Raw genomic sequence first — 23,375 nt, forward strand, 5'->3', positions numbered from 1 at the left:
AAACATGGTGGGGAGAACAGCACAATGCCTTTTTTTTTTTTTTTTTTTTTGCATAACTAATCCCTAATGCTTAGGGGTTTCACCCACAAAGTGGCAGAAATGACTTTTAGATTACCTAAGAACAAGCTGTCCTTTAAATTCCTAGCTCAAGGGGATTTTGTAAAACAACATGCTTCAGCTCACATATTAAAACAAGGCCACTGTGCAATTGAAAATTTAATCAAGAGAACAAACAAGTAGGAATCTTCTTCTTTAGCCCACAGATTATGCATTTCAGGCCTGGCCTCCTGGACTATTTGTCCATTTTTTCATTAGATAGCCACAGGTTTTTAATGAAGTCATGCAGAAAATAGGGAGTGGAACTAGGAATACTCTCTTGTAGCTGGACACCTACAAAACTGCTTCAGAAGAATCAGGCTTTGCAGCACTTTCCATCCCCATCTGGGAGTTTTACAAGCTAATGCCTATCTTCCAGCCAGTACAGCTGAGTCCTACTCTATCGGAAGGTAAAGTAGCATAATATATATTCTGATTTATATCAGGACATACATGCTGACACATGATTGCAAAAAGTGCGGTACAGAGTGAATCAGAAGCCTTATCACTGAACTTGTTCTGTGCTGCAATCTTTTACACAGAGTTCGTTTTCATACTCTGGCTTCTGTCTGGCGAAAACAGAGCAGATCTGGATCGTGACCCCATGTTATTCAACCAAAGGATTAAAGGAGCTTGCATGACTTGCTCTAGCTCTTATCAATGTGTTTTAAATTATCTAAGTTTTCAGTGCTGAAGGTTTTGAAATAAGGTACGCAGTAAAGGAATAAAGACCAGTTGTAAAGTGATACGCAAAGTAAGCAGAATTGTAAATGTCTTTTCCAAGTCGCAGACATGTATCACTGTTATCTTCAGGTATCTTTATACTGTAATTATAACTCTAGTTAAAAACCATCTTGGAACCATCCGACCGCAAGCTGCAAGATCTTGGAAATTACTGTTGTTACTGAAAAACTGCATTTTAGCTTTAGTTCTGTAAAGAACTCATGCATGGAGAATGCACAAACTGCTATATTTATAATGAAATGGATGTGGTAAATTGTGTTATTGTACTGCATTGAATAAAAGCTGATTGTTAGCCTCAAAACTCTCAATATCAAAACCTCACTAGCTGCAGCATCCACAATTAAGGTTATCTTGTCTTAGGCCTTCAGTGATACTCTTGCTGATGCCCAGTGGGCGATGAAGAATTCCCACAACGCTGAACACATGAACACAGAGGAAACAAAGAAGGGAAGGAGTATGGAGTAAGGAAGTTGGTCACCACTGAATTATCTGTTAAAGAGGTTGGAGCAGGGAGGGAAAAGTAAGTCTGGAAGTCATACAGGGTTGCAGAAAATTGAGGTAGCTCAAACTGGACAATCAAAATTTATAGAAAATTTTAATCTCCATACTCTCTTTACCTATAAAATGACAGATATGCCTTCCCCCTGTCCCCTATCCTTGCAAGTACATTATTTGATGATTCCAACATAAAACTTGGCTCTTACAGAAAATCCTTGTACAAAATAACTGGCTGCAGAACTGAGTATAAATAATGTGCAGTACATAGAAAAAGAAAGAGCGGTGTTAAAGAGAAGAAAAAGAACCATAACTGTGGAGCACCATTCATTCTGGGGACTGAGTGAGGCATTATATTAAAGACTTCTGGTCTCTGCTATATTTACCTTTCCACTGTTTGAATTTATGCCTCTTCTCAAGTTATGGCAATTAAAAGTATAAGATTATTTTTTTGTCCCTCCTTAAGGAATACACTTATTCTCAAGTTTTTATCCCCTCAGATGTCTTAAGTAAACACTTCATGAAATTCGAACTTTACACTTTAATTCCCTGTCTCCTCCCTAGCTTCTTTTATTGCAGTTCTGGAAAGGACAAATTCCACACCCAGCTTGCCAGGAAAGCAAGACGCCTCAGCACGCTGCCACCAAGCTCCCAGCCAGTACACCAGATGGGAACATAACTGGCAGCATGTTGCGGCTAAAGGCTTTCAATTCAGGGTGGTTGAATTCCCACATCATGTGCGAGCTCATGTCAGGGTTAAACATACCCAGACTTAGTGGGGCAGAGGGAAGGAAGATGAGCAAGAAGAAAGTATGTGACTTGCAGTGGGTTTACGCTAGCCTTTGTTCACTGTGACAAAGCATAGTATATACAATGAATGTGACTTGTGATCAGATTTTAAGGCAGTAATGCTATTACTGTAGCTCCATTTTGAATTTTTTCTTAACATCCTATTACAGAGAATCCAGCAAAAGCTATGGAATGTAAACTGCACACATAATTTTCATTTTCTAAACAAAATTATTTTACTTGGGTCTTTTCTTAGGAAAGTATACTGAATTATCTCAAAAAAAGGCAGCAGTACTAGCATTCTGTGTTGCTTGACTTCAGACTTCCCACTAGAGGGATTACATTCTCTGAGATCTGCAAAATCCGTAGCTATTTATTCTACACAGAGTTCTTACTGGTGTATTTCTAATGCAATGATCTTATTGTAACTTAAAAGGTTACCATAGCTCAGTAGCCCTTCAGAAGGCAGATGCTAATCTCCTCGAACAGCTGTCCTTTGTAGCCTTCCTTTTCCTCAGATAAAAACTGAATAAACAAATGCACCAGTGCAAACAAAATGCCTACCCAACAAACCATATAAAATATATCACTTTGTTACATGTCTCTCTGCTCTTTTGCTCATGTGTGGTTGAATTTAAATAATCTTGCAAATATTAACTACTGAGTGCACTATTCATTACCAGTACTCTCAGTAGAAGCACTGCAAATGGAGGATGATGAGGTATTCATGTGAGTTCAAGTACAAAAAAACTCCCAAACTTACGAAACACATCTACCTTTTCTATACAGCTACAGCTGTACAGTTCTAGTATTTTATCTACCAACTGGTCTGAATCTTATCTGGTTTTTTTATCACTAAAGCAGTTAAAAATTCCTTCCTATTATCTTTAAGCTATTAGCAATACATATATACTATTTGACATTTTGCCTATCAGTGTATAACTCTTCAAATCTTATCACTTATATTCTTTGCCACTTATTTTCAATCTTTCCAGTCTTTAATATTTTTATGGCTGTACCTGGATCCTATTTTAATTAGGAAGGTTTCTTGCCCAGACGTTAATATAGGTACTCTAACAAGGTTCAGCACAGTGTCTCCAATAACCTACACTGCACATGATTAAGTCTGGTAAATAAAACTATTTGACCGCTGCACATTTTTATATCAACAGATGCTTATTCAAATACTCTTGCAAGATAGGTATTTCTTAAGCTGAAAAGCTTGCCAGATTCACTACTTTGTTTCTCAGCTGCCCTGAAAAGATGGGCTTTGTATATGCTATCCTGTGTGATGAAGGTATTAAATAATGATTTGTCTCTTTCTTTTGGCAACTCTGTTGAATACTAAATTTCACAGAACACCACAGTACTTGTTTTCATGTTACTGGCAACTATTAGCAGTATCAGTGTAATTGGTGCTTAAATAAGAAAAATATATGCTATATAGATGTTGTCTGAAAGCCCTGTTTACTGGATGACATAGAAGCTGAAAAGGGTGACTCACTCTTAATGAAACGTTTACTATAAATTAGCACAATTAAATTAATAAGGTCCTACATAAATTTATAAAGTTCTTCAGAAATTACGCTAACAAACAGAAAATAAAATGTTATCCTTCAGATTTCTGACAGGAGACCATTTACCCTGCAAGGTCTCCATCAGTTGATTTGTTTCAGTCATACAGACTCTAGCAAATAATTTCTCATCCTCTTGCAACTTAATTAAATCCCTGTCAACGTGAGGAAGTTCTAATATTTTGCAAATAAACAGTCCAGCTCAGACCAAACTATGGCCATTTCAGCTGTTGTTGCTTCCTGGGGTACTGAAGCGAACGAAGAGTCAGTAGGATTAAAGCACGGGTTATACCAGTGAGTTCCTCCATCCTGGAGGAGGCTGTTGAAGCAAAGCTGAGACTTCTCCAGCTAATCGCCAAAACCAGAGCGACTCAGACTGTGCACTGCTGGCGGGACCCAGCACCAAAGGGCTTCCTCGCTCCAGCGGGACACTGGCATTCCCCCCTCCCTCCTGCTCCAGAACTTGGACATACAGACCCAAAATGGTACAGCTTATCTATTTTCTCTGTCTTTGGGACCAGGGACAGCGTGTTCAGACTTTGAAGAGAAAGCTACGGTACCAAAAAAGGAGGACACGTTTAACGTAACGATGCATTCTGTGACACGTACACACAAACTACCGAGTTTATGTGCTTTACGGCCTTTTTGTCAATGACGAATGGGCGATTTTAAAACAATCTGGCACCAACACAGGCGATTCACCGGTGAACACTGCCAGAGCTTTCCAAACGCCTCAGTAGGTAACAGCGGGTCACAGACGACGACTTCCACAGGAGCAGCAGTCCGCGGGGCGGGCCAGGGCCGCAGCAGCACCGAGCCTCCGGGCTTCTCGCCCAGGGGCGCAGGCTCCTTCCCAGCTGCCCGGTGGTCACCACGGGTGCCGCCTCCCGTGTGCGTCTGACAGCTCCCTGGCAGGGACACGCCGCAGCCTACAGCGCCCGCCGCGCTCCCCGCCCGCGTCCCGCCCTGACGGGGCCGCACCGCCCCGACAACACCGGCAGCGACGGGAAGCGCAGGGGAAGTGGCCGACCCGCCGCCCCCGTGCGGGCGGCCCCGAAGCAACGCCGCGCCGCCTAGTTGCTGTGGGGAGGAAAAGCCGCCTCCGGGCTGGCGGCCTGTACCACACCGATGGGGAGGGGGGGGGGGGTGGGGGGGGGTTGGAAGGGCTCGTCCCTCAGCTCCCGACGGCACCGTCGTGCACTGCCCGGCTGTCCCGCTGACCGGAGGCAGCCGCCTTTGCGCGCACGGGTAGCAGAGCTGCCAGCCGCGGCCCTTTCCAGAGCTCGCGGCCCGTCCCGCCCCACCCCACCCCCTTCCTGGCTGGGTGGTTGCGCCCGGGCGAGGCCGGGCTGGCAGGGGCAGGTACCCGCTGAAGATGGCGTTTCCCGGGCAGCCGGTGCCCGGCGGCGGTTTCTACCAGGGCGGGGTGAGCGGGGGCTGGCGGCGGGCTGAGCCCCGGCGGCGGGGGCTGAGCCCGGGCGGGGCGCGGCCGCGCTGAACCCGGGCTCGGGGCCGCCACGGCGGCGGGGTAGCCTGGCTGAGGTGGGGGCGATGGCGCCTGGGGCGGGACAGCCTCTCCCCTGCCTTGCCTTCCCTCCCCTCCCCGCGCACTGCGGGGACCTGAGGCGCCCTCCGGCCCGGCAGCGAGCGGGAGAGCGGCTGTCGTCCCCGCGGCGCAGGCAGGGGTGGCTTCATGGGCTCTCCGCGACCGGGGCGGGAGGGACTGTCGGCTTTCCGGCCCGCCCGGGGAAGCGATCTGAGCCGCGTTAGGCGGGGCTCAGCCCGGCCCGCCCGGCCTCCTGCGCGCCGCTCCCCCGCGGGAGGTGCTGCTGGAGCCAGGCCGGGGCGGCTCGGGGTTCCGCCGGCGGGAGAGGGGAAGAGAGAGGCACATGCCCGGCAGGTGCTGCCGGTGGGCCAAAGTCACTTCTGGGGGTGTCGCTCCCCGAGTCGGCTCCCCACGCCATCCCTCGAGCGAGGGCTTGTGTCTGATCCCGCGTGTAAAGCTGTCTTCGCTTCGTGGGGCTGAGAAATAGCGAAGCGGTTTCGAAGAGCAAGGTACTCCTGATGAAACGCTGGCCATTTCCAAAAAAAGGCATATTCTTGTCTCGGCAAAAGATGGGTATAGACTCCGTTATGCAGATTATTGGTTCAACTTGGTCAAACAAGATTAACTTCAGTCATTCCATGATTTTCACTTAAGAATCAATTTTATTTAAGAATTTCCATGCTAAACACGTATTCTTCCAAGTATTTTCCCTAGAGATCTGTCTTGCTCAACTTTTTTGAAGTCGAAATAAAAATCTGCAGTGCCTTAGTAGTCTGATCTTCAGTACCCCATTTTCTGCTAGTAATAGACTCTAAAATTCAACCTTGATGAGATACACCACACTGCATCTAGATCAGTGGATTGCTCCTATGCAAGGTTTTACACTGATCTCCTTCAATTATAATAAAAGGTTATATTGCTACCAAGATTGTGCCTTTTTTTTTTTTTTTCCCCCAGGCAATTACTTTTTTTGTTGATTTGACTTTTTTGCATGGTGTGTATATAAAAACAGAAGTTGATTCTTAAGTACATACACTACAATTTCTTAACAATTACCTGAGTCATTAATTTAAAATTAATTTTCTTCTTGATTTCTAAAGTATGGAGGAGCTCCAGGAGGGCCAGCATTCCCTGGACAAGCTCAGGATCCTTTGTATGGTTATTTTGCTGCAGTAGCAGGGCAGGTAAACTTACAAAATGTTATTTATTTCTTGGGGTTTTTTTCCTAGGGAGTAATTTCTACATTAGCTTTTGGAAAGAGGAATACCTAATATTTGCAGTGGGGAAAACTATTGTTCCAAGTTCTTAAAACAAAACAACTTCACAAATGGAAAAGCAGTCTTGAGTTGTGCCAGTATCTGGGTTTGGTGGTAGGATAGAGTGATTACTCTTTTAGAGGAAAAGGCATTCACAACTTTGATTTAGGCCTTTCTTTTTTCCTCCCTGTCACTCTGCACTGCATTTCAAATTTCTTTCTTGTAATTGTGGGTCATAGATTGTTTTCGCATAATTATGGGTGTTACTAGAACTAAGTAGTTCTTGAACTATATTACAAAGTTTAGGAGCAAGTACATTATGTTTATTGAGCTGAAGTTCTGTCTTTGTGGGCCATATGTATAGCTATTTATTGCACACTTCTAGGGTGTGTGCAAGTCTAAAACTCCGCTCCTGGATCTGTTACGCACAGGTAGACGTAGCCACAACATGAAAGTTTGAATTCGGCAATATTAGCTGATGTTTAAGTTCCCAGTTTAAGACTGTAATTTGGGTTATTTTTGTTCTTTACGTTATTCTTTTGAATTAATAATGCATCTTACAGTCCATATATTACTTCTTTAACATTGCTTATGAAAATAGGTAGACAGTGTGTTTTTGTAGTAAAGGAGAACACTGGAATGACCTATGTGTAGTGAGGCAGGCCTCTCTGGTGAGGTGGAGCCCAAGCTAAATTCTGCTGAATGGGCTGACAATTTGCCTGCCAGCTGAGATGCCTCTGCATCCAGGTGCCACCTGGATGTGTGCCAGGAATCAGCAGTGGAGCCAATAACTGACACTGAAAAAATGAGTAAGCTCCTAGTGTAAAGAGAAAAGGAGGTAACAGCAAACAGGATGCAGCGCTGTGGAGAAGAGGTGGCAGGAGCTGGACCTCAGCAAAGCGTAGACCATCCCCAGGCTTCTCGCCTGAGGCATGGTTACTGAAAGCTGGGGAACCAGTGAGCTAATGGGTACAAACAAGTTAGCTTAAGAGTGCTTAAGTTAGTACTCTTAAATACTTTCTATTTGTAGAAGTAATTCGTTACTGAAGTAAACTAGGTAGCTTTTGAAATGTTATCCTTGGAAGAGCGAGACCAGTGGCTGTGCAGAAGTAAAAACCCTGTAAGGAGACAGTGAAATGGAACAGATGAATTATCAGTTACTTTTACAGCCATCCGTGCAAATCTGCAAAAAGCCACATCTCGCAGTTTTCCATAAGTACTTACTGTAGAATTAGTGAAGTTTTTGGTTATGGTTTGCTGCTCTCTGTGTTGTTTTTATGCCTATAATGTTATCTCTGAGCTTTCTTTGAAGTAGTTTACAACAGAGATCTTGTCTTAGATTTGAGAAATTAGTTTCCTTTGTTTACAGAAGAAAGTCAAAAGTACTGTTTCAAATCTTTATTCAATTAATTAAGTCTTCCTTTGTAGGAACTAATAATTTTCTTTTTTCAGTCTGTTTGCAAAGCCCCTATGACTTGCCTAGTTTAACTGCTTAAGTTCTACTTAAAAAAAAAAAAAAAGCCAAGCATCTTTTTGGTAATGTTAAACATGATTACAAATCATGCTTTTCTGTCTTCCTGCCTGTTTTAAAGTTATGCAGATCCTGCCTTTGTTTCAGAAGGCACAAGGGCTTTGAAGAGATTTGCTGCTTAATATGCATGGCTATTTCCAATATCTTTTATTTTATTTTCCTGTGAATGTAAAGTTTTAAATACATCTGTATAGTTAGACCAATGGAGTAGATTGGAAGCAATTTTGGGTTTAGCTGCCATTAATTTTACATAGAATCAAAATGTTGCTCTTTTTTTCAGACCTTGTCAAATGTCATTTAATGTCTTGACTACTATTTGTCCTCTAAATAATGATACTCCATTTCTGAAAGTTACCTGGCTGTGCCATTCCCACCATGCCATTTAGTAGCATATCTCTGTTCTTAGAAGAAAACAAAAAATGTTTATTGAATTTAAAAACAGTAGGAGAATGCTGAGGCAAATGAATTTGTTTCAAAAATAAAGCAACTCTTTTCGCTATTTAATGCTTTACAAAAGTCACATAATTTTTTATATCTACAGATATAATGTTCCATCCCTAAATGCGGCTAAATTATACTGAAACTCTCTGTGAACAAAACTTCACGTTGGGTGTGTGAGGAATGTGACCTAGAATTCCAGCTCCACTTTTGACAGCTCATTGCTTTCCATGAATTGGCAGTTGTTTTCTCTATTTGGTCCTGAGCAGGATGCATTAGAAGCAAGTCATTTTCCAAACCATGCAGATAGGTATCTTTTCTGGGTTTGTTTTGTTTTTCTTTCAAGGTTCTTTGCTTTCTGCTTTTGTTTGTTCTGCTAACAACTTGCTATTCCCCAAAACCCAGGGTTTTTTAGATTTGTTAAGTCTTAAGGCTGTCTTGAGAAGAGGGTACGTATGATCTGGGTTCCAGGTTTCCTACTGTAGCAGTGAGATCATAAACGTATAATCTAAAGTGACTACAATACCCGCTAAGTTAAAATTAGTACTTTAAGGAAAGCCGTCTTTCTGTTCAAAATTTTGCGTCTTGGTTTCTATGCAGCTGGCTCTCAAGTATATGCTACCACTATTTGATGTGGGTTCGGTTTTTTTTTTTTTTTTTAGAAGTTACATTTAGAGCAAACCTGACAATCCTGTTCATTTTTTAGTACATCAGTAGATGGGAAAGCTAATGCATATTGCAAAAATATCAGCTAAAGAAACATCATTACAGATATGGGTTATAAAAGGCAGTTTCTGTCATATAGCAGGCAGGTAATCAGTTGTGTTTTGAAAGGGTAACTAATTTAATGCTGCTGAAAAGGGAGTGGGTACTGGGAATAACCAGCCTGGGAGAGGAAATTAAAACAATAGCTGATAACATCTTCTGTTATCGAAAGGATGGACAAATAGATGCTGATGAGCTACAGAGATGTCTCACCCAGTCAGGGATTGCAGGAGCGTATAAACGTAAGTTAATGATTTAAATAAACCAAAAAAACCTCCAACCCTAAAGCATACTAATTCTTTTGCCATCTTCTAGAAAACACTTGTAGCTGTGCCTTCTGCAGAGGTTTTTTTTATTTGCATGGTAAATGGGCTTTCTTTCCGTGTGGACTACTTTGCAATGTAAATTCTCTGTATTCAGTTCTGTGTGCTGTCCCTTCTCAGCCTCCTTAGTTCCCCACTGCTGAGCTGCGGAGTTGGAGAAGTGTTTTGGAGTTTTGTTTTGTAATGGACAGCCAATTCTTAAAAAGGTGTTTTGCTTTGTTTTTAAATTGAGCTTTGATATTGACCAAAAAATTCTGTGGCAGGACTCCTCTCTCAGGAGATGTAGTGTTCAATTTACAAAATGGAGCTTGTATGAGTAAACCTGGCTTGCTCAAGTGGTGTCTATGGTGAAATATAAATGATCACTTTGACTGAAATCCAAAACCTTTACAGATTGAGATAAGAGCAAATTAATTTTAAATATAACTTGAATTGCCTCCAGATTGTCTGCTGTCAGTTTTTCTAACAAGTAATGGTTAAAAGCTCTTATTTGGGTCAAAATACGGTATGGCTATATACAGTGGAAGCAATTATGTAATATTTTATAATTATAATATATTATCAGTATATAATAAAAAGCAATTTAAAATTTTACATTTAGATAAACAAGACTGAAAATCATTCTTTTAATATAATTTATTTTTCCTTTTTCTAATTTAAACAGCTTTCAACTTAGAGACTTGCAGACTCATGATCTCAATGCTGGATGTATCCTTTACTATGAAATGTAAACATTTTTGCATTACATAAGCAAAGATGAGAGGGTGCCAAAAGTTTTGGAAATGCTTTGTAATTCCCATTCAGCCCTTACTTGATGAGTATTGTGATCATTATTATTGAGGAACTACAAAATTCCATTCTTGTTCATTCTACAGGATGAAATAATAATAATAATAATAATAATAATAAAAAAATGAGACTCTTGGTGACTGATATTACAACAAGTGGTATCCCTCTAACCCTAGGGGAGTGTTTCTCCACTGAATGTGTGAAGAGTCAGGTCTGGCAGCCCAGAAGAGAGTTTTGTGAAAACCGCTCATTGTGCTTTTCAAACAGGACAGCATTCTAATCCTTCCTAATGAATTAAGCATTTGTACTACACAGCCCGAATATAATCTAAGCCCCCCTAAATCTTGTTCTTGAATGAATCAAGTTTGAGTATCTAGTGGGACAGTATATGGCATTCAGCAGTAGGACCTATGGAAGACTTAGGTATACAGTGCAAGGTTGGAATCTTTGGAGTTTTCTAGTCAAATTGTCACATTCAAATGTTTTGCTTTTTAAAAAGAAAAAAGCAGAAATGAAACTGGAAGGGCTTTTAGCTCACCTGAACGAACTGTTTAGAATGTGAGAGAACTGATATTATTCTAACTTAATTTTTCATTTGGCATCTATTTTTATTTCAGATATGTATTTTAGTGGTAACAGTTAAACTGCGGCAGGTAAAAGTGTGTGAACTAAGTTAAATTCACAAAGAGCAAATAGTTTTATCAGGTTTCACTGAGAAGAAGTGGGGAGAGCAAGTTCTCTGACCTTTGGTTTTGGTCGGTAGTATTATCTCTGTGCTGTGGGATGCTCTAGTTAGTTTTCTACTAGAAAAATAAATAATAGTAAAAATATTGTTAATATTGACCTTCAAGAAAGAATTTTTAACTACAGATGATAAAAATAAATTTCCATTGAAGAGGGTTTGTTTTTTTTTTTTAAGTTAAATATTTTTCTTAGCTTTGCAATCAGAGGGATATGTCTGGCACACTGGGATTTAATGAGTTTAAAGAACTCTGGGCTGTGGTCAATGGCTGGAAGCAACATTTTGTAAGTTTTGACAACGATAGAAGTGGTACAGTGGATCGTCAAGAACTAGAGAAAGCCTTGATGAATATGGGTAAGTAAGTTGTGAAATGTTCTTGCTTCTGACGCTGACTTACAGCATTTCCCAGTACCAGTTATCATCCTGCAGTAACTGACACATGATATTTCCAATTAAAAATGTGTTGGATTCTGTTAACTTACCTTTCTTTTCAAAATAGACTTTTTATTTTCAAATAGGATTTAGACTGAGCCCACAGGCAGTGACTGCAATCACAAGGCGGTACAGCACTCGTGGAAAGATTACATTTGACGATTACATTGCCTGCTGTGTGAAACTGAGAGCTCTCACTGGTATGTTGGATTATAGCCTTGTTACTATCATCCCCATAATATATATTTATTTAATAAAATCTTATTACTCACTAATCTCAAGTTCAGCTTTAACTTTTACGTACCACAAAATAGGTTTCTTTCAATACAGTTTACAGGCAGAACTGGAACAATTATAGATTATGATTTTTAAATCCCCATTGAAAAATGGACTTAAAACTAATGCAGGGCTTATTCCAGAGACTAGAAGAGTTACGTTATCAAAATTGGGAAACTGTATTTATTAACAGAACATAAAGGGTTGTATATAATAAATACGAAAATTAAGAACAGGAAATTAAGTCTTGGAATGAACTGCAGTGTTCTTCATGAGTCCTCATTCATGTGACTTGGGGAATTTTATGGAAGTACTATGCATTTTAAAAAAATTGATTAATTCTTCTTACCTGGTTTCTGTTTTGGTTTTTTTACTGCATTTTTGCAGAATGTTTTAGAAGAAGGGATACATCTCAGCAAGGTTTTGTGAACTTCCAGTATGATGATGTAAGTGAACTTTAAGGAATCAGTTAAAATTACAGGGTAAAACTAAAGAAAAACTTTAAACTGAAGACTAAAAGTAATGATGTGAGTTCATGCCTGTCTTCCCTATACTTGTGGTGTTACCTGAGAGTACAAAGGTTCTGGGTTTTGTCGAGCATTGTCTCAAAAATTTTCACATATTTTATAGAGTTCGGTAAAATGTCATTGTGCATTTTTGTCTGGACTTCTTACCAGCATGGTTCAAGAAGATCTAAGAAGCTGTGTTGCTTGCTAATGTCACTTTCTGTAACTTTTTTTCATTTTTTGTTTTAAGGCTTGGTAGGCATTTTTCCCAGCAGAGGCTGGGGGAGGTATGCTGGGGACAGACACAAATCACAGTCAGACCCATAGGTCTTGGCTTCCTGACTGCATCTGTGCAGGACAAGGAGAACACTAGATTCAAGTATTCCTGGGGTTTTTTTTGTTGTTGTTGTTAAGGAGATGCTTTGTTTTAATTAACTATTAGCTAATTTTCATATTTAGTTTCAAAGCTTTGTCATTCATGGACTCAATTTGTTTACAGAAGAGGGTAGTGACAATGGGTATTTTAGGAGGAAGAAGTGAAAACTTGTTCTCTACCATACATCTAATAAGTGGGTTTTCTTTTTTCAGTTCATACAGTGTGTTATGAGCGTCTGAATCAAAAGGAAGCAAGCTGTGGATGATCACAATTAACATTCCAGTTTGTGTTTTGCTTTGCCAAATCTTCCAATGATTGTGTATCTCAGTATTGCAGATTGCCTATTTTATGAAGGTATTGCTTTACACACTTGCATTTTTTTAGTTTTGACAATGAATATAAACTACTCATGTACTGTTGTCTTTAACTTCCAACCTGTGACGATTAAAGATGTTTTTATTTTCATAAACTTGCAATTCACTATGTATAACTCAAATTATGCAGATAGTAAGTTTTTCTGTAACGTGTTTACTTTTTTCCTGTGATTCACTAAAACTAGTTCCTGGAGTGCAACTTACCTTTTTCTGTCTTAAATAGTATCATGTGTATGACACAAGATGATAGGAGTAAGACAGATGTACAAAATGAAAGAGCTTTTGGAATGGTCATTTTATGCTGGTCTGTTAGAACATCAGTAAGTTTAAGTTGCTTATTTCAGCAGCTAGCTGTTTTCAAGATGAAGTCGGTGACACCATGCGCTGAGTGTAAGACTACCTGTTGGAACTTCTCATAAGCAGGGATGCGACAAAACATAGCACAGAACTCTTCTAGCAGTGTGCTCTTGTACAGGGGGCTATTGTTCCAGCAAGATTCTTGCTCTGTTTGTGTCACTATATAAAACACTTTTAAACATACAAAAATGATGCTGTGTCACTTTATACATTAACTTCCCCTTTAACAATGAACTTCTAAGCTGCCAGACTTCAGTTACATGTAAATTAATGTTTCTGTCTCCTCTACTTTAAACCCTAACAGGTAGCCTTCCTGCCTCTACATGCCAACTAACACCGACTTTGAAAAGTTCTTGCCAGATTACTATTTCAGATCACGGCAGTGATTACCAGTGCTGTAGAATTTACATGAAAGCAGATACAGAAAAGCAAGACTTTTTTGCCTGAGGTTTTTCAGGGAAAAAATACGGGGTTTTTTTGTTTGGTGGGGTTTTTTGGTTGATTTTTTTTTTCTTTTTTGAGGGGAAGATTGACATTGTGTGGGAAGAGAGAGCAGCACAACTGTATGAAGGTAGCTCAAACTTTTTTCCAATGAAATAAGTTAATGAAACTTTTGTTAATTTCTGCCTTCTGCCTACCACAGAGGAGCGATAGATGGTTTTTTGCTAGCCTGGTAAAGGCAAAGAATGCCAGAAGAATGTTAAAAGGAGCATATTTCTTATATTAGTGGTTTAGAGCACTTTTGGGGAGCAGCCTTTGCACTAAGGAACGAAAGCAAAACTGTGCATGCGTCCATATGTATAGATACATATGCATATATGTCACTGGGCAAACAACAGAAATAATCCTCAGAGCAGGTATCTTGCTTGAAGGTAGTGTTTTATACCCTAGCTTGCTGAGAGTACTGTAAAATCCAGGTCTGTAGTTTCTGGGCTGGTCTCACCTAAAGAAGCAACTAGTACTTACTACTTGAATTCAGAATCCTTTGGATATCACTTTTAGTTTCATTTCAGAAGCTAGTTCTCTTTCTCCCCTTAAAAATTAATTTTAAAGGTATAGACATGATTATACTTCCACATTCTGATAATTATGCATTGTCCAGTTGCACATGAAGTTGGGAAATGGACATGGAGGGCTACAGAAAACATATCTGACATAATGACCAAAGTCTGTAAAGGTTTGTCTGAGTGAAGTAGCCAACATCAGTTCTGCTGCAGTTCAAAACTTTGACAGCTGACGAGGTTAGTAAGAGTATGAAGCAAAGGCTGTTCTTCCTGTAGGGTCTTGATTAGACTACAGTATTCATCCTTACACTGTTAATTTTACCCTAAAAATGATGAGACATCTTTACCAAAATGCTCATTACCCACACAACTTTTCTCTTACACTTTTGCTAAATTGTGTTTCTGGTCTTGTACTAGGTTTGGCTGGGATGGAATTAATTTTCTTTATAGCAGCCCATAGGCTGCTGTGGTTTAGATTTGTGACTAAAATAGCATTGATAACACAGCAGTGTTTTAGCTGTTGCTGAGCAGTCTGTTTCTCACTCTGTGACCACAGTGAGTAGGCCAAGGGTGGGCAAGACGCTGGGAGGGGAACGTGATGGGGACAGGTAACCCAAATGGATATTCCATGCCACATAATGTCATGCTCAGCAATAAACCTGGGGTAGGGGTGGGTAAGTCTCTGCGAAGTAGCTGTTGCTTGGGGACTGGCTGGGCATTAGTCTCCTGGTGGGAGGTGGTGAGTGATTGCCTTTGCATGGCTTCCCCCCCCCCCCCCCCCCCCGCTTTTTTTCCTTCATTTATTAAGCTGTTTTGCCTTGGTGTGCAATTTTTTTTTTTTTTGCTTTTCCTCTTCCAATTTTCCACCCACCACAGACCTGAAACTGCTAATGAAAGAAAACGTCAGGCAGTAATGAATGTAACATTCTTGTAGATAAGCATAACTTATTAAATGATCTGACACCCTGTGGAAGTTCCACACTCCTATACAGGTATGAAGTTATAAAATAAATCATGAGAATTATTGATGAAATAATATGTGGGAGTAAAATTGTGCCTATAAAGAAAAGCTTGGCTTGAAAAAAATGTGTTTAGCTTGTTTTGCATGTTTGGGGGGGGGCGGTACTTTTTTTAATGAGAGACGTAACAGGTATCTGGAGCAATGGAAGAAGGGGACCAATAACAAACACTCAGAAAGACCGAAGTCTTTCTCGGTTTATTTCCCCAGGCTGAATTACTATTTTGGCATCAGCCAGCTACTGGGCAGTGAAATGCTGCAAGAACAACAGTGTGAACCAGTAGGGTTTTTTTCAGGGATCTTTTAAACACAAAACAGAAAAAACTGTCAAACTAATTGCTCCAAAACCAGGAACAAATTCTCACTTACCCAAGAAAGAATTGCTTTTTGTTCTCTGTAAGCTTTTCAAAAATCCATGGTATTCACAGGGACTGATAGGATAAATCATCTTTCATGTTTAGACATAAACTAAGAAACTTGCTAAGGAGTACCTACAGAATTTGCTGTCATCTAACTAAAAAAAAACCACCTGAAACTAATGTAAAACCTGAAACCTATGCTAAAGTTGCTTCCCCATTAAGAGTAGATTCAGTAAGCAATCTGAATATGTAAGTTACCTGCTTTAGAGAAACACAGTTATCTATAACTTGGAATTAAGGGTTTCTCTTTCCCAAAAGGCATACTGGGAATGATGCTTATATGATACTAAGTGGGGTGATTGCTCTTGACCTTTGTGCAAACAATTGGGCATAGCTTAGAATGTACATAATTTTTCTAGGTTTCCCTCAGACATGCAAACCTAAGGAACAGTAATTTTAGATTTGCCTTGAGAACAGTATTGAAAATATATTGAAAAATAGCATCTGTATTCTATTATTAGCCATTAGCATTTTTGCCCGTGTGTGCATCATTTTCTTTTTACAGAGACCTATGAAACTGGAAGCGCTAAATATAAGGACTTCTGGGAACAAAATACAACAGTCTTTGTCATTGAAAGTCACTTTACTGATGTTACAATATGTTAGTAACATTGAAAACCACAGGCATTTGTATTAAATACTCTGATAGAAGTAGATACTGTGATGCTGTTATTAAAAGTGAGCAGGAATTTAGAACCCCAAATTACAATGATTTTATTTTATAAAAAGCAACGTTTTGTTTAGCTACATGAAAGCCAGATTCATTCACTTCAACAGCCCAATGCCTGTAATGTTTATGACAAAAATATCACACTCAAAGCTAGAAAGTTGTAAATTGCAATGCTTCATTTTGGTGTTTGTCAAAATCTTAGTTTCTATTACATCAGGTATGTTCTTTAAAGGATTTTAACTAGCAAAGACAACAATATGGTATAGATCGGTTGTTTTTGCTAATACTAGCCCAGCCCCTTCAAGTGATTCTCCTTGCCTCTCTAAATGTTTTACCAATAAGGGCTAGTATGAATGAAAAAATAGATAGCCTTTTTTTACAGCAAAGCTGAAGATAAACATTAGCACAAAATGAAGCTGGCAGAGCCAATTGGTATATACCACCCCAAAAGCTTTGCTGAAAGAACAGGTCATACTGTAAATAGTGTTTTCTCCAGCGGATTAAAAATTCTGTAATGCTTTGCTATTCTGAAAAAAATATTTTGCATTTATGCAACAATAAAAATAAGTACTGTATTCTATATAAAACATTACTTATTGTAATATATTTTTACCCTTAAGAAAAGAAAAATCAGGTTATATATTCACAGTTTGAATATGTTCTGGACTGTATTTCCAAGCATAAAATATGCAGAGTCTCTACACAGGCAGTGAGCAGGAGTCCTTGTACCAATAATCAAAATAAATCAGCATTTACTGTTATACAGAGCCTTATGATATTGCATGATTAGCTGCTAGCACCACTATACTTACAAGGTCAGTCAGGCCTATATACAGAATTTCTAACGTGGTTGTAAAAATAGACTCTCCATGCTAAAGTTAGAATATATAAGGTCTTAAGGCCTCATGTTAAGATTTTTTTTTAACCAAAACTTTTTTTTTTTTATTCAGAGGAACACAGAATTAAAAAAAATTAGCTTGTTGCTTTAACATTTTATGCTCTAGTAATTAAAAATAGTGTAAGACACCTATACTTCTCCCTTAGAGAATGTGTTTCTTTTTAAGTGCTCTGCGCTTATTTTCCCCCACCTTCCTCATCTCATTCTGAGTTATATTGCAATTACAGTCTGTCTACGTAGCAGAAGTTTTTAAACAGTTTAAAGCTGGCTTAGCTAAAGTGATTTTGAAACTGGTGTAGATTGGATTTTAGAGAACTAAAACCACCAGACCTGGCTAGGTGAGCCAATTTTGAAGTCGGGTACAAAGTTTCTCAAGTGTGAGCAAACAACCACATTTCTGTGTTCTGAACGTATTTTTACTGCTTGTTTTTGTTACTTGGCTGAGATAACATATTAATGTTGACTGTTGTAGTGCTTTTCCAAATAGTTGCAGAAAACTTGTGGAATGACAAGATACCACCTGCTGGGTGTATGAGCTACTGTTTCCAAAGCTTTAGTTTACATCAGCATCCACACTTGAGGCACCAGAAATATTTTCGTAAGCCAACTTGGAAAATACTCAGGTCAAAGGAGTTTTTTTAGTGTAGATGATAGGAGGTATTACTTAATTTCCTGTTGAAATCACACTTAAGAGTCCTATCTGTATTGCAACTATGCCTACACACTCAGGTTCACCGTTTCCTTTTTTCCTGCTCTATTAGAATAACAGTTATGTGCACACATGAACGTTACCCCACCATGCAGTCATGGGATGACAAGCTGTACATATGTGTGCAGTTTATTCATATCTGTCTTCAGGAAACCTGATCAAAGTCAAATCCCTTATTGCTGATGTCTCGTATGGTTTGGAAGCCATGCAAATAGTGGGTCATCAGCTCAGCTGTCTGATGGATAATCCATTCTGGACAAAAAACTGGCTTCAGAGAAGACCAGAATGCTCAGGCTCTTTAAAAATGAGGTAAATATAACCTCACACTGTGGTTGATAACAGTGGCCCAAACAGTCTGCTAATGATACAGATAGATACTCAGATAACTTAGAGAAAGAAATGGATGATCTTCAGACTTGCAGCAAGAGAAATAGGACACAGCAAAACTTTTAGGTTCACCGACTTGGCCTTCAACAATGCGAGAGGGTGAGAAAGACACAGGATGACTGAGCCACCAAATGGTTTTACCAGTGCAAATCGCACATGAGACATGAGGCTCCATCACCTACACTGTAGCAAGAGCAAAAGATGTATTAACAGCCCTGGAAAGACCTTATCCAGGCCACTGTGTGGAAAGGTGACAAACTTAGCAGCTTTTTGATCTTGGCCAACTAACACAAGAGGTTCTTACTGGATGTAATTATCATTCACGGAAATGCTTTTCAGTAGGAGCAGAAAGGGGATGGAAGAGAAGAGAACAGGAGCTTGCTGAGTTTTACACTGGAGTGTGATAATTTTGCTTACGACGGCTAGGTGTGGGATTCAATGACAGGGCAAGTCCTAAGAGCCAGCTTGTTATCCTGTAGGATTATGGAGTCTCATCATTCTTTCACGTTACACCCTATCCTATTCATTAATGGATTCATTAACAAAATGACTGCAAAGTTGGTCAGAACTTGTACTACATGCATGCCTGTAACAGTGTATGTACCTATCCTTAGCTCTGGTTTTGAAAATGATTGTCACATTGGTGTTGACAAGACCACTCAGTTCATTTAAAACCAGGAACAGGGATTCAGGTAGGAGGACTTCAGTACACTAGCTACTGACACAATTTCTTTTTGATTTTAATTCAGGCTATAGCTCAAAGGTCCGTTTGTTCATTAGCACAACCAAAATTACCTAATAAGTGCATCAGCTTAGGAGGTTCAACATCTCATAAATCAGGAACTCTTAAATCATTTGGAAGTAGCTATCTTCAAAGTCAAGTCACACTTCAAATGGGTAACTGGCAATTAGTGACTTAAGTTCACAACTTAAGTAAAGATAGGCTGTATAAAAATTAACAACCTCCTTAAAACTCTAATTTAAATATAAAAAAACTGTATGTAAATTATCAATCACAACCATTTCTGGTATATTGCCTGAGTATATTCACCAAAAGTCTATAGTATGGATTACTGAAGTTCGTAACTCAACAAATCCAGAATTAGCAGGTAAATTTTTACTTGTTAAACTGTGGCATCATTGTGCAGCGTTATTATTTGGATACGATCTCTATTTTCCAGTCTCCATCAGTTAGTCATACTAATTTTATTTTAAATCATACAAGATTCTTCTCCCACGTTGAAATACATAACACTAACTTAAGTATAGCTCATCCTGCAGGTCCTATGCTCATATGGACAATTACTTCTATTTGAGAAGAACTGATAACCTCCCCACTTCAACAGGCATCTACAGCATGGCTAGAAATAACTAGTTCATTTATTAAAGTAAAAAGAAAAACAAAAGCATGAGTCTCAATGAGTCAAAATGACTGAGCTATCTTACTGACAATACAAGTACTTATTTTAGACTGGATGAGGTATTATGCGGCAATTTATATTGCTATTGCCAGTGTAACTAACTGCAGTGGATAAAAATGTTTGCAATCTTCAAGGTTATTAAGCTGGCAGCTTTCCAACACACTACATTTTAAAAGTAGGAACCCACAGAATGTAAGCAAACAACTTCTCTCTTTGACCTGCATTGGCTTTGGAGGCTCACACAGCCCTGCTAGTTCAGGTTTTGTGCAACGACAAGGTCTCCAAGTTACCAACCCAATGCAAAGTTCCCTGCAGAAGAATTTTGCAAAGACCCAAGTCCTGTGATGTTCTCACTCTAGGCCATCAAAGTGGAAGTCAATATTTATTTAACTTAAACTTAGTGCTCATAACTAGACTTCCAGTCACTACATATCTCCAAACATGAAAGTGACTGTTAGACTACACACATAACTGTATCATCATATGCTACAAATGAATTATACCAAAACAAGAGAGAAGCTAAAAGTACATACTACATTGAAAATTCATCAGGAGAGCCATTTGTTAGCAAAACAAAAAGCTATGAACATTACACAAAGAGCCAGTATGTTATATGCAGTTCTGTCTGCCAAATCTTGCTGCTTCTTGATAAGGCAAATGGAAAGGGAAGAGTAAACAGTGGTAAACATAAAATATGCACAGAAATCTAATAGGATTATTCAGAATTACATGCCAGTTTGTATCCAAACAAAATACCATAAAAGGCACACGATGAACAGGCCAGTTACTAAAGACAAGGTACTAGTATGGGAGGGAAAAACAGCTTCCAGGCGACAGAGTAACACAGCGGCTATCAGGTTAGCATAATGTCCTAATGTGGTTGAATTCCTTGAGGGTCCTGCTCAAAGTCCAGTGAAATCAATAGAAGACATACTGATTTCAAGTGATTATGGCTCAGACCCTAATTTCATGAGCTACACGCTGCCAACTATCTTTCATCCAGTTACCTACACTCAAAGTAAATCTTTGCAAAAAATATTCTTCAGTGCTGACGGACATTAACTCCTCACAAAAGTGCAGAATCTTTTCCTAAAGCACTTACAAGTGACTGGCTCCTTCCAGATGGTCTGTCTGCATGCACTAGTGCTCACTCATATTTGTCTTTTTCCAAAATACTTACCAGAACCTGTCGACTGTGAAGGAAAATCATTTGAACACCAAGGCCAATATTTTGTCATAATCCAACACACAGCCTAATCATAAAATATAGTGCTTCTAAAAATCTTGCATACTTTACAGTTGCTGACATCTTTAAACATTTCTTAATTTAATCTTACATATATCTGACTTTATCGAGAGACTTAAAAGTTAAAAAAATATATTAAAAGGCTGCAAGTGTTGGGTTCACTTATTAAAGGAAACGCATGAAAGAGGTAGAAGATTCAGAAACACCGTAGATGCTCCCATTACAATAGTATCTAATTGATCATACAGCTGTTGGGCAAGGTATTCAACTGCACCACACAGAATCAGGTGTTTTATTCTGCAATGGTACTACCTGAAGCTAAGAATTAGTCAATTTTGGAAAGCTGGAGAATTATAAACTGATTTAATATGGTCCAGTTTCTTACTGACTGAAAATTCCTAATCAAAAGACATTTGTTTTACAACAACCTTTAGAAGTCTCACGTGTTAGAAAACTAACCATCCACTTATACACAAGATTAACATCTCCATGGTAAAAGATTTGTTCCCCCACACCCTGCTTTTTTAGGCTAAACTCACTTGTACTCAGTTTAATGCCCCAAAAAATTGTCAAGGGGCCTTCAGGGGCAGCAAGCATAGCGTTCAAGCGCACGGTAAAGGCGATTCCAGTAACAGAAATTAAAAGACAGCAATGAAACTGGCCACTTGCCCAGCACTGTTATTATCTAGTGCAGTGAAATCGTTATGCTTCTCATAAGCTACGCCTTGCCATCTAAAACAGTGTCTGAAATGCTCTATCAAAAATACACAGCAACTCTCACCAGGAGGACTTCACATCACCACATCCTGAATTGACTACTTAGAAGTATTCCCAAATGTCCAGTAAGTTTGAACTGCGTATTTCTCAAAGACTCTGTTGTCTGCCAAATCATTCTTGATTACAGCTGTGAGAGGATACACTGGTCATCCCACTGAACAACGTATTTTGGCTGGTTCCTCTTACAATGATTTAAGACAAAGTGCTGCTGTACTGGTTTCTGCAGTCTACCATACAACTGAGATTGTCAAGACAGTATAAGATACTGAAAAGATAGTACAGATTTTGGTCAAACACCAGTTTCCGAGAGACACGGTTTTACAGTACTGTACTTTCTGTATTTCCAAAGTTGTCTGCTCGTAATATTAGAAAATTTGAAGTGTGATGATGTTAGTCATGACTGTTTCTTTCGGCATTTGGCAAAATACACTTATGTATAACAGCTATTTTTGACATTATCAAATGTTTACATATATACAATCTGTATACTGAGGTTATAAACACATAAGGAAAAAAAAAAAAGATATAATCCTTGTTTGTTTGACATTTGTGTCAAATAGTTGCCTTTCAAAGCTTGAAATCCTGTCACAAAAAAATCCTATATTTCTTACTCCTGCATGCTAATTTCTACTACAGTATGTCGTTTATCCCTTACATGTGGAAAGTAAAGAACACAAGGTTCATGCATACAGCGTACAAGTTTACATCGGCTGGGCTCCCCAGGAGGTGTGTTCCCAGTTCCACTCTGGTCTGACTCAGGACTGCAATAAACCAGAGAAAAACCTCTCTTATGCGGGACTGGCAAATGGACTGCAGTTGGGATTCTAGGTAAGTTTATCTGTCATCATGCGGAATAGCCTTGTCACATCCGGGCTAATTATCCCCTGTTAATTGTTATGATTTCGGTTGTTCATCAAATCCATAAAATACTAGTCAACAAAAAAGAAAGAAAAAAAAGACTGCTTTTTTCCCTTCCAGGTGAAAGGAGGTTCTCACTGTGATCACGGGCATCTCTGTTGAGCTTTCAAATTGTCTGAAGAGCAGATGAATGTGCAGTGACTCAGTGACGCTGAGTTTCTAAAGAATTCGAAGTAAACAGTTCTGATGTCACCCCAGGAAAACAGTGCAGCTAAATGGACGTCTCCCATAGCTGGAGAGGGGGAAAAGGAACACAAACACACACTGAACACCAAGATAGAACAGGCTGTTACCCAAACAGTGTGAGGAGCTTGTTTGGGGAACTGCATCTACATCACTCGAGTCACCAAGGCTATGCTCTTGGTCTCCTCCCAGCCTCTGGTGGGTATCTGTTCAGACCGCAAAGTCAGCAGTCTCAAGCATTTCAGCATGACCTGCAGTCGGCATAGTAAATGTCCACAGCTGGGAGTGTGGAGAGTTTGAAGGAAAAATGTCAGTG

The 23,375-nt window shown here is 39.4% G+C and overlaps 2 protein-coding genes across 14 annotated transcripts in view; one reads left to right on the forward strand and one right to left on the reverse strand.

Moving 5' to 3' along the window:
- The first annotated feature begins 4,989 nt into the window (after positions 1-4,989).
- Positions 4,990-15,487, forward strand: SRI (sorcin). 4 transcript variants are annotated; one of them, XM_052802870.1, is made up of 9 exons: positions 4,990-5,124; positions 6,345-6,428; positions 9,407-9,476; positions 10,222-10,265; positions 11,295-11,442; positions 11,607-11,720; positions 12,184-12,242; positions 12,891-13,980; positions 15,290-15,487. In XM_052802870.1, the coding sequence occupies exons 1-8, from the start codon at positions 5,074-5,076 to the stop codon at positions 12,915-12,917; spliced, it is 597 nt and encodes a 198-aa protein (XP_052658830.1). In that variant the 5' UTR covers positions 4,990-5,073; the 3' UTR covers positions 12,918-13,980; positions 15,290-15,487. The 4 variants fall into 4 exon arrangements, with proteins under 4 accessions (XP_052658830.1, XP_052658859.1, XP_052658839.1 ...); XM_052802879.1 differs by lacking the exons at positions 4,990-5,124; positions 15,290-15,487 and adding an exon at positions 5,588-6,154 and having other exon boundaries at positions 12,891-13,598; XM_052802899.1 differs by lacking the exons at positions 4,990-5,124; positions 9,407-9,476; positions 15,290-15,487 and adding an exon at positions 5,580-6,154 and having other exon boundaries at positions 12,891-13,598.
- A 4,214-nt stretch (positions 15,488-19,701) lies between these two features.
- The window catches only part of ADAM22 (ADAM metallopeptidase domain 22), a 139,507-nt gene continuing 135,833 nt past the window's right edge, over positions 19,702-23,375 (reverse strand). For all 10 annotated transcript variants that reach the window (XM_052802858.1, XM_052802776.1, XM_052802839.1 and 7 more), the window contains one exon: positions 19,702-23,108. In XM_052802858.1, coding sequence (XP_052658818.1) covers positions 23,088-23,108 — 21 coding nt within the window. In that variant the 3' untranslated portion in view covers positions 19,702-23,087. The remainder of the gene's footprint in view (positions 23,109-23,375) is intronic.

The sequence above is a fragment of the Harpia harpyja genome, chromosome 1 (assembly GCF_026419915.1).
Source record: "Harpia harpyja isolate bHarHar1 chromosome 1, bHarHar1 primary haplotype, whole genome shotgun sequence".
Classification (NCBI taxonomy): Eukaryota; Metazoa; Chordata; class Aves; order Accipitriformes; family Accipitridae; genus Harpia; species Harpia harpyja.

Bases quoted from the DNA above. Each gene is read 5' to 3' on its own strand.
- SRI (XM_052802870.1), top strand. From the start codon at position 5,074: ATGGCGTTTCCCGGGCAGCCGGTGCCCGGCGGCGGTTTCTACCAGGGC. The intron at 5,125-6,344 runs GTGAGCGGGGGC...TGATTTCTAAAG, and splicing joins GCGGTTTCTACCAGGGCGGG to TATGGAGGAGCTCCAGGAGG. The intron at 12,243-12,890 runs GTAAGTGAACTT...TTCTTTTTTCAG, and splicing joins TGAACTTCCAGTATGATGAT to TTCATACAGTGTGTTATGAG.